The sequence below is a fragment of the Galleria mellonella genome, unplaced genomic scaffold (assembly GCF_026898425.1).
Source record: "Galleria mellonella isolate WM207_F2 unplaced genomic scaffold, CSIRO_AGI_GalMel_v1 utg78, whole genome shotgun sequence".
Classification (NCBI taxonomy): Eukaryota; Metazoa; Arthropoda; class Insecta; order Lepidoptera; family Pyralidae; genus Galleria; species Galleria mellonella.
In genome coordinates this window covers 6,122,224-6,134,304 of record NW_026442151.1, presented here as the reverse complement: position 1 = coordinate 6,134,304, position 12,081 = coordinate 6,122,224, and the positions used below count along the sequence as shown (strand labels likewise).

General features: G+C 35.2%; 1 protein-coding gene across 6 annotated transcripts in view; it reads right to left on the bottom strand.

Annotated features, from left to right (window-relative positions):
• Positions 1-12,081, bottom strand: part of LOC113517335 (E3 ubiquitin-protein ligase HECW2) — a 128,415-nt gene that overhangs the window by 29,664 nt on the left and 86,670 nt on the right. Inside the window, exon 1 of one of the 6 annotated variants that reach the window (XM_026901830.3) lies at positions 4,452-5,141. The exons of the other annotated variants lie outside the window; for them this stretch is intronic. Coding sequence (XP_026757631.1) covers positions 4,452-4,492 — 41 coding nt within the window. The 5' untranslated portion in view covers positions 4,493-5,141. Of the gene's footprint in view, positions 1-4,451; positions 5,142-12,081 lie in introns of those variants that run through there. 6 annotated transcript variants of the gene reach the window in all.

The following is a 12,081-nucleotide window of genomic DNA, read 5'->3' as shown; positions in this document are numbered from 1 at the left end:
TAGTTTATGTAGGTGTATCGACCTTATCGTACCTTGAATTGATATCCCAGATTAATTTCAAACTATTTACCTAACTTGCCTATCTATAACAATTAAAGGAATAGGAAAGAAAAAAGAATTTATAAGGCACCAACAATTTTCATTATTATTTAGACTCAAGTGTGACAAGATGCAGTTTATATAAGACCAATATTTGTTTAGTCAAAAACAGTGAATGAATGAAGGACCTCATTTCTTGTCGAGAAAGATAATGTGGGCCTCTTGACATCTGTTACATTCTTATTAGGGGAATCCCGAATACTATTATAATTTTTGCTAAAAAGAAGTCTGGCAATCGGCACTATAGGCGTGACTCTTTTAGAAATTGCTAAAACATAATTTTTTTAAAACATGTAACGAGCACTTAGCACTTCTTGGTATTGCCACTCAATGGTTACAATATATTAATCAGCAAATTTCACCGTATATAATAAATGAAAAAGTATATTTGTTAATAAATTAATGTGACTCCTTAATAAGTAGGCGTTACTTAGTAGACCATACCATAACATACGTGTCCTAATCATTATTTGAAAGAATAAAACTCGTTACAATATCAATGTGCGCGAGTAACGCCAATTATCCACACACGCTCTAATCCGTATCATGGTGTTTGTCCAAAACGTGATGACCGATACTAACGTGTTTAAAGAGTAACGCCAAATTTATCTAGTGCGCCAACTGACCATTATATCGAGGCGTTACGGTTTATTATTCTATATCACGAGAGAGTTGTGTAGCTTTGGATATCGATACCGTATCTAGACGATCTCCGACAATGGTTGTTCCCATATCGAACGAGTGGATTACGACTTACGACCGAAACCATTATGACGTTTTGATTGTACCGCGACTAACTATATGGGAGCACGAACACAGATTTGACTAGATGAAAAAGTAAACGATTTACGATTGTTATAAAAGTTCTCGCCTTTCCTATTTGTCGATAAATTAAAACCAACAGGAGGGGTATAAATCACAAATTAACTAAGTTTGTTTAGGACGATCAAGCATTAACGCAGTCAAATGGCCTCGGTGGTTTTAGTTTTAAAATTCTAATGAACTTTTTGTCCTGTAACAATATATCACTCCTTTCTTACATTTTACGTAATAGTTTTAAGTTTCTTAGTAAAACTCATTAGGGAGGTTATCGCTTGGTTAGACTTTGTCAAGACGATGATATTTCAAGCGGCATTCCTGTTAATATTGCTAACCTTTGGCCACTTCCTTTGAAAGATAAGAAACTGGTGACATAATTGAAAATGTAGCAAAAATGTGAAAATTCATAATTCGTTAATTAACAAACTATCTAATGCATTTACAACTGAATAATTTAAGATTTTGTTCCCCAAACAAAAAAGACACAAATTACAATATGGGACATATTTTTTTGTCATAATCGGTTTAAAGTCGGTGAAGTTATTGCGCAACATACATACAAAAAAGAAGTTGTAACGAGAATCTTCTTGTGGAATTTGTTTTCTGTCTTAGATGTAGGACTATTTTTATACAATTCAAAATGCTAAACAAAACGAAATATCATTTATGGGCAAATAATAAACATCGTTATAAATGTTATAAATATTATAGAATCTCAGAACATTATTACTCTTGAGGACTTCCTCATGTGGGGGGGCATGATGAAGTCCTCAGGAATGATCATATTCAATATAATAAGTTGTTATGTTTCTGGCATTAAATATTGTCCTGGCTATTTTGCTCTATATATATGGGCTGTGGTCTGTGACAATCCAGGATGCTTCTAGCAATAATAACTTATTTAGGTAAGTATGCTATTGTAAACCATTATTTATGTTTTTATTAAACGTAGACGTAATCTCCGAAGCGTATTCTACTAAAAGTAGTGTATTTTATAACAAATAAGGAATTACGTGTACCTTTATAGAGGTATTTACTTTCTTCGTTCTAAAAACATTGTAGATTGAATTAAAAAGCTGTATTTCGTATCTGTAACTACCGACCGCTTTTACAGGGCAACAAAGGGCGCCGCTTTGTCGCAAGCCGCTTCCCGAATCGAGGTCCCACAAAAGCGATCCTTTACAAGAAAGAACCTTTCCTTGTAGTTACCGTGAGGATTGTAAATTAAGAACTAACGCTATCAATGCGAGATAACAAATCCCGTTGACTGTTGACACTGGCCAAATAAATGTTACGGAGCACTCGCGACGATCAATAAATTAGAGGCAGTGGTGCTATATAATTCGAGTGATTTGTGGAAAACATAGGTTTACGTATACCAAAATTGGACGAATACTTGTTGGAGATGGTTACAATAAGTTTTACATATATACATACATATCTGTCACGCCTGTCTCCCTTTAGGGTAGACAGAAACTATGGAACGTCAAATGCTTTGATTCACACAAGTCTCTTCCGCTGCCTCCACATTCATCAACCTTACTGTGAGTTTTGTATTATAATATTCATAAATGTCTTCCAATAAATTATCCATGAACTAAAGTTAAGATTTGTTGTAATGAAATAAAAAAAAAAAACATTCAAAATTAATAAATTTCTGAATTAGAATTTGAAACATTTCAAATTATTAATGAGATATATTTCTTATTAGTATTTTATTGTATACTTGTTTGTATCATAAAGAAATTATTTGCAATAAAATTTCTGTTTAAGAAATTTGTATCTTTATAAGAATATTAATAAATGAGAAGAATGAAGTTCTGCCTGATAGATATGCCGGTATGATTGTCAGTATAATGAATAGACGTTCGCACCAAAGTAACAGATTTTTCAGAAGACTAAAATATATTATTGAATTGAAAACTTGCATAAACGAATAAGAATGACAGACAACATTCTACCATCGTGATTGGGGCTGGTCTTATTCTGCTCAAGGGAACATTTTGCTGGCACTACAATTCTAGCTTCTATTGAATTCAAGCCACATTTTAGGTCAATCAAGATAAACGGTCCGTTTCCACATTACGGAGTTGTTGTACTCTATTAATTTTAGATAGAAGTTGATGGTAGGGGCCGCTCGTGGCACGGCTTGCGTTGGCTAATGTTTAATGACGTCATAATCACCTACCCCGTATACCATGTTGTATACTGATATTATTTGCGAGTTGAAATTGTAAAATGAACCATTTACTTTGATCGTATAGTCTTACGATATATTCAAAGATTTTTTTAAAAATAACCGCTGATAGATATTATGGAAAATTTTAAATGTAATGAGATTAATAAAAAAACTAACTGCTATATTGTCACACTAATCGCCTAGTTGTCAACCTAAAATATCCTGTATTATAAGAAATCAGGCAAAAAACACCCGGGCACGATCCAATTTAAAAAAGTCTACAACTGGCCCAGCCGAAAATTAAACCTATTTTATAAAGCAACGGTCCTACAGTGCTGTACCACGGATGTTAAACATTTATCTCATAAATCACGTTCATTTTCAAGGGATTGCTAATAACAATGTCACCTATTTTAAATATAGAATTGCAATTACAAACAACAATAATGCGTCCAAAATGTCTTTGAAACAGTATGTATAAACATTACAATAGGTACCGTTTTGGAAATAATAACAAAGAAATAATGATATAGTATTGAATACAAAAACAAATGTACCGTACATACAACGTTCTACTTTTTGAGGAACACAGGAAAACAAACAATTATAGCGAAATTGTAATAACCTAAATATTTCAAACCGCAATATAAAGTTGTATTATTAATAGTCACGTATAGGAAAGATCCTGAAAAAAAAAAACATTGTATCTCTTTTCTAGTTGAAATAAAAGTAAGATGGTCAGATCTAAAAATACAACAATAGAAACTACATTTACATTCAGTTTCACTCGTCCTCGAAAGATCGCACTGTTGCGTATCTGATATGTTACACTTAGATTAAAACCGTCATTAACACATTTAAAGCGAAAGCGTTCGAACTACTCGTAATATGAGAGCGCACTAAGCACAATGTAAACAGTGATGACACAGTGACAACAATTAATGAATAGTTGTGTGCATTATAATTTGTGCATAATAGAATACGCTCTGAAGGGGAACCGGAAATGGAGTCAAAGAAAAACAAGACATCATTAGGTTACGATTGTGCGGCCGACAGCGCGTGAGTATCAACGAACGTGCGAATAGGAGCAGTTGCGCAAGCGATGTCTGTGCAGGGACGCCGTAGCCCAGTAAAAGGCTTTTATTGCCGCTCCATTCTAGACTAGTTGACTTTTGTTGATAAATTGCATAGATAATTTTAAATTAAATAATGTCAACAAATAAAAATAAATTAATCCTCGCCAACATTCGTGTAATAAAGAACGATGTAACAGAGATAACCATAAATAGAATGTCACAACCGAAACTTTTCCTATTTTATTGCTAATAGTTGTATATAGAATTTTGGGACTCACAGACTGAAAACAACGCCAACCGTCTTGGAGATGACCCCCATGGTTTTCTTCCAACCTTTGATGAACTGGCGGCGGCGCGTCCCGTGGGACGTCACCGCGCGCGTTCCGAACTCCGCGTAAGAATTAATTTTGCTGGCTCCGGTAACCTTTGAATAATCCCTTCATCACTGTTCAAGTCACTTCACTAGAAATAAGGTTGGTTATCACTGGGCACGAATTCCATAGTTCCTCTCATCCATGGAACTGAAGATGTTCACGTGGTTAGATTACTTCTCGTGTGTCCGCCCTCGACTGCTGTGCGTACTGCCTCATTACAATACAATTGTACACTGTTGGTGACTTACAACTTATTTGATTATCCAATTAGAATATCAAATTTGACTGCACCGTCACGATGTATTGGATTTACATCGCAGTGCTAGTGGATGGCATCGTCATGACGCGTGCACTCGTCAGCGTGGCTCGGACTACACTGAAATGACGCGCTATCTACTCGTAGAAGCGAAGAACGCAGCTACGGCCGCCCTGCGCCGCTACGGGGGTGCCAGTTCTGCGACCTCGTAAGCTCTTTCGAGTCACTCACATGCATTCATTGTCGCCGATCTTCAGGGCTGCATAAAGTTTATAGTAATTCCGTTTCCTTTGAATGGAAAATCTTGACGGAAACCGCCTCTGGCCACGTCACAAAGCAACATGTGACCATTAAATGCAATTGGCAGGCCGTGCTTACAGTTTGATTGCTGAACGCCTAGAGGCGCAAGTCGCGTGTAGTGTTGACCGCTTGTGAACCTCGATCACCGCATCCGATTTATATTTGCTTGCTTATTATTGTTACATAAAAGGATTTAATGATGTAATTTCAAATATTACATAGGGTTGAACTGTAAAGTTGTCAATATCCTACGCTTGTTTAAAATTAGCAGAGTATAAGTGAAATCTGCGCAGCGTCGATCGGTTGATGTCAGTATGAGCTCACTGACCTGAGTCATTTGCCTTATCCTTTACTCGTATTGTTGCAGCATTTTACAATATAGATATAATTTTATTTAATCACATCTATGTATTAAAATTAGAGATATGAGATCACTTAATTAAAACTTTACAATGTCATTAGATTATTTTATATGTAACTTATAAGTGTAATAAAGAATATATATATAAAGTGAAAAAACTAACTTATATACTCGTAAGATTGTGTTTCATAAAAAAAGCGAATTCAATTGTAGCAAAACTAGTCATTTGTATATCTAAACTGAACTACTAAACCCATTTTGATAAAATTTCTGTGGGACTAAATATTTGTGTGAGTATATCCTTTCAGATAAAAAAAAGAATTTTCCAAATCGGTTTATAACTGACAGAGTTGAGGTAACAAACATAAAAAAAATGCAACCGAATAGAGACCCTCTTTCTTTTTTAAGACGGTTGAAAATAAAAGCACTGCGGTAATTTCAATACCATATCTATTTATAAGACTGCAAATTGATTCTAATTACAACAGGTAATCGAGTAAGAACTACAGCAAAGATAGATTAATCGTTGATTTACATGCATAGACGTTTGTGTTGAGTTGTTTAGGTATGTTAGTACTTATACAAAAGCGAACTTTTTGCAATGATTACATATTTACAAATTCATATCCATTGTTACCGACAAACATCCACAGACTTGAATTTGTAAGCTCGTCCAACAATTGCTATATTGTTTAATAGATGGGCGTGGAATGATTTGTTAATAATATGTTATTTAGAAAAAAAAAAACTTGGAATTGTAATAGAATATTACTATGCCGATCACAATCTTTGAAATATAAAATCAACAGACTAGGCAATTATGTAAACAAACAGTGGGATACATTGTGTTTCTTAAGTATGCAGGAGTGGTGCGTTAATGTGAGATGGGTATAGGGTGTGTATGCACACGTGCGTCATCGTTTGACCTATATACGAGATGAGGAATATATCGAAATGAAAGAGGACTGGTTTGTTTATGAAGCACTAGACGATTAGAACGGAAACTTAAATTATACCTATCCATCCATAACAACTTCGACCAAAATGTTCTGAGCTGAACGTTTTATATTCAAACAGAAGTTTCGTCATACATTTTATTGTTGTAGTTTGTATAAATATTAACAGGTAAGATTTTATTTGGACGAGAGGCTAATTCTCATCAATAATTATTATTAATACATGGGAAATAAAATTCAATAAGAACAAGTGTCGGGTTTTTGTTTGAAGTCTGCATTTTTTAAGAAATTTATGATAACTTATCAGCTTTGCAACAAAATATTTTAGATAAAAACTTTTTATATGTTTATTTACAATGCATAGATCATAAAGTATATTGTTTAGCGACTACTCTCATATTATCTACACTTACAACGTGTTTGTTGTTCGTCTTTATTGTGGCAATTATCGATGTTGCGTTAATGTATAACAGCAACAAAGGCTAGGCAAATAATACTAGTATGTTTGTCAGTTTTTTTCTTGGCATTAAAAGAAAGTGATTTTATATAGAGTTAGTGCATAGTTGCAGTTATATGGATCACATTACTGGGATTAGATAAAGTGAAACTTACCTATATCTGTACCAACCGTACTACACAGTACAATGTATGTACATACCTATTATTATGTTAAAATTATATGTATACATATTATTATTATCACATTTTGCAATATGATCAATGTACAGATTGCTGACAACTAGTTCAAAGGCGAGCTAATCTCCCTGTGCATAAATAAGGTTCACTTTTACATAAAACAAACCAGGTCAAGTGGTCTACCACTCTCTCTCGAGGTTTATAGATCGGACTGTGGGATGGTACAGGGGGAGGGGCACCTCACCGTGCCCCAACCTAAATATTTGACATATATAGGTTAAGTTTAGTATCACGAGTTAGGAGTTCTATTAATGAACTTGTTTTAAAGTCGGCTGCTTAGTAGGTTTTCAATATATATTGTACATACGGCTAATATGAGAATTTAAACTTAAAAAGTTTATACATACGTTTGTTATTTAATCACATATTGTCCAAACTAAGAAATTTGCTTCGTGCAAAAATCGTTAATTAACCGGGAATATTTTTTGACTTTACACGACACCATCAAAATTTTACAGGAGACAGTAAATATTCTAATTCTGAATTTACTGTAAATATGAGTAGTCCAAAAAATAATTTGTTTTCATAGAAATAAAAATTTGTAGATGTAACATAGGGAAGGAAATAATGTAATTGGAAAAAATAGAAATATTTTATAAATTTCAAGAAATGTTAGTATTTAAACGTTAATTTGTCGCTCATTTTACCTATCAAGCGGTCCAAATTTTTTGCCGCTCTTGGCATTTGCCCATCTTGCGTCCTCTACTGAATAAATATATACTCGTAGTTACAACAGTGCATATGCAATCTGGATATATTTCTTACAAAATTACGTGGATACAAGTTTTACTGCAACAACTAAGCTTTGTTTGTGCTTGCGTCTGAGTCATATAACCAAGTTAAGCAGTGCAGCCGACAGTATTGGATTATTTTCTCGCTAAGTTTACTACAGTTTTAAACAATGATTTTTATTGCACGACGCTTTGACACAACACGAACTGTTTACTAGAACAAAGTTGTAGAAAATACTAATATATTTTGTTTGCACAATACATGCTTACTGATATTGTAAATGTGAAAATGAGTTTGTTTGTTGGGGCAATTAATCCTTATAAAATTTGATATATAAGGTATTTATTCAAGTCGAGCAAAAAATTTAGAACACATATATGAAGTGATGGGTAAAATATATCAATATAATAATAGTTAAAACAGTAAAAAATATGTCAGTATAATAATAGTGATATGAACTATTTGTCCATCTATATCTACTAAACTGTTCATATACTCGTACGTGTACAGTTTACAATCAAAAGTTCTATGTATAAAAAGTAATAATACCAACTAAAATACATAATCATATTTAGTTATTCTAATTTATTATGTAATACATTTGTATACATACATATAGTATACATCCTATAGACTTGGACATCATTATCTCATTTCAACCTATTTTACGTCACGAATATTTATTTTTATGCAACTTAGAATAGCATACAAGCTGACGTCCCACTTGAAGGAAAGTGGTAACCGTCGCTTGTATGTAGACATGAGCAGTACCATGGATATAACAGAGTATACTGTTTCACCCATGATACCCCCCATGCGTTGCCATTCCTGAGGACTCAGGTGTTATTCCTCTGTATCCTGTAAATTCACTGCGATATCCCACCCTTCAAACCGAAACACAGCCATGCAAATACAACTGCTTCACGGTTGAAACACGAATGGGACAGAGGTATTGAGATATAGGATATTGTTTTAATTCACAAATATTTACTTGAATTTATGGCTGGATTAGTTATCATAAACACAAATTACGTTCACTCGTGGGTGGAGAATATCAAAATATCTCTCAGATAATCTAAGCCCGCAGTTTAGACAAAATGTAACGATTAGACAGACTGGATCATTACGCGTGATCTTCTGTCGATCAGTTATAGCTACCAAAATAACAGGTTAACAAATTATTTAATTACTATTTAATATGTCTAGATGGTGCATGCGTCATCTGGTTGTATGAAGTCACCTTAAATCCAACAATAAATGCAAATCACACAATTAAAAACACAATTCGTACTAAATTTATTGTCTTTGGTATGATATACCTAAACAAAATGTTTAAAGAACGAGTATGATTTACAAGCATATGATTCGCCTTATGGTAAGTGGAGCCTATGAACGCTAGGAAACCAGAGGTACAGCATCACCCGACTTTTGCAATATAATCAGCATAAAGATTCCTTGATACCTAACTGATATCATTGCGGGGAAAGGGATTATTAGTAATGGGGTCTAACAGCCCCATTTCTAGTGATATACCCTATCAGGTCGACTTCCCGCGATTTCTCCTGGAAGCCATAATAGTTAATACTTGTGGAATTCGTCACGGTAGGCTAACTGACTTGCTTCATCTAAACTATCATCTCTCACTGTTCCGCTTGTGTATACCAATAGTGTAAAAGGGGAGTACCATTCCATACCATAGTATCATAAGAAAATCTGATATCATTAACTGAGTGTACTCATATTATGAACTTGTTCGAAAATGTGGTTCCAGGTATCCATGGTATCATTTAAATTTGAGGTGTTTATGGCATGAAAGCGAAATCATTTTTACCGACAATGTATGGGAGTGTTCTACCAGTGGAACTGAACATTTGCCCCAAACAAGCCTTCATTTAAAAACGTCATAAATTATGACCGACCTTGTTAACACGGTGCTTTCAATTGTCGAGTTACATTAGATAAAACATTCTCATAAAAGGACGCGAATGAATTATATTTCCTCTTGTATCACCATCATCATATTAGCTTTCCACTGCTGAACATAGGCGTTCCCCACAGACTGCCATAAGGAACGGTCCTGAGCCACTTGCATCCACTGATTCCCTGCAACGCATTTGAGGTCGTCACTTCATCTAGCGAGAGATCATCCTACACTGCGTTTACCTATATGGAGTCGCCACTCAAGAATCGTTATCGGTTCTCCGAACTGTGACCAGTCCATTGCTACCTTAGCTTACTTATCCTTCGCGCTATGTCAATAACTTTGGTTCTTCAGTGAACATCCTTATTTATTCCTCATTCATCTTGTATATCGGAGTACGAGTAATATTATAAATGTACAAGTTTGAAAAGATGTTTAGATGACTCCATCAAGCTTAAACGGCTGAACATTTTGAATTAAATTTGCTACAGATACGAGTATGGACATGCTAATAAACGGTCGCCTTATAGAAAAAAAAAACAACTGTGACAGTAATTACAAGAATAGATTTTAATATGTACTACCATAAGGTTTAATTTCCGTGACTAATCAACGGTTAATGGTAATGTCAAAATGTCAAGTATTCGAAGACATGAAAAGCGATTCGGTTCGCAGTAAAATATTGAACAATATTGGATTTGTCTATTATAATGGTAATTATCACTCGATGGCTAAAAAAAAGTGTCAGTGTAAAAAATGAGGAGCGGAAGAAATGTTAGTAATGGAGTCCAATGACCTTATAGTTAACAATATAACCGTGATTAATTTCTAGTAGCTCACTAATTGTTATTTAATTTATTTGTCGTTCATTACGATAGGCTAATTGAACTTATCTTTCATCCTCACCTATCATCACTTACTCCCCGCTAGTCACTAGGCCAGGTGAGGTAGCCATGCCATTTTTACTACTTTGAAAAATTTGTGAAAATTAATTTTTATTTCATGGAAACAAATAACAAAAGCGGATATGGATCTTCGTTTTAAATAAGGTAAGGAACTGATACTACATGTAAATGAGTCTCAATGTCACTTAATTGTAGAATGTAGCGACACCTGCAATAGTATTTGTACTGCAAATAATGTATGTGATATTTTTTTTAATATAGCTTAGAATGGCAAACAAGCTGACGGCCCACCTGATGGAAAGTGGTAAACGTCGACTATAGACATGAACAGTACCATGGACATAACCAGTAAATTCACGCCATATCCCACCCTTCAAACCGAAACACAGTCATGCAAACACAACAGCTTTACGGTTGAAACACGAATGGGACAAAGGTACCCAAGCAATCGACTTTTTTTATACAACTTAGAATGGCAAACAAGCTGACGGCTCACCTGATGGAAAGTGGTAACCGTCGCCTATAGACATGAGCAGTACCATACACATAACAGAGTATACTGTTTCGCCCATGATACCCCCCATGCGTTGCCATTTCTGAGGACTCAGATGTTATTCCTCTGTACCCAGTAAATTCACGCCATATTCCACCCTTCAAACCGAAACACAGCCATGCAAACACAACTGCTTCACGGTTGAAACACATTTATCAATATTGTCGGAGACCTATGGTGTTCAGTTACTCATATCATAGGATACAACCTAGTGTGCAACAGAAAACCATAACAGGGAAATCAGTCGAAGAAGTAAAGTGACCATATCGACTGAAGGATCAGTCACATAGTTTAAATTTGAAATAACGGTTTTCGCTTAAGTGGCGACCATCTACAAGCAACCGCAGTGTAAGGCGGGCTCCCACTAGATGGAGGGATGACTGCAGAAGTATTGCAGGAAATTCAGTGATATGCCAGTATACGAGGTTTGTCCGGAAAGTACGTATAAAAGTTTTTTAAAAATTTTATTTTACAATTATTCAGGTAAATCAATTTTATCCCCTTCAAAGTACTCCCCCTGTGACATAATGCACTTGTGCCAACGCCGTTTCCACTGTGAGAAGGCTCCTTGAAAGTCCTCTGGTTGTAGGTTTCTCAGCTGCCCCGTCGTAGCTTTTTTTATCTCATTTATGTCCCCCAAATGCCGCCCCCGAAGTACCAATTTGGTTTTTGGGAACAAGAAGAAGTCACACGGGGCCAAATCCGGCGAATAGGGGGGTGTTCGGTCACCGTAATGGAATTTTTACTCAAAAACTCACGGACAACAAGAGAGGTGTGGGCAGGGGCATTGTCGTGGTGAAGAATCCAACGCCCCTCTCGCGCCAATTCTGGACGAACTCGTGCCACACGAGCTT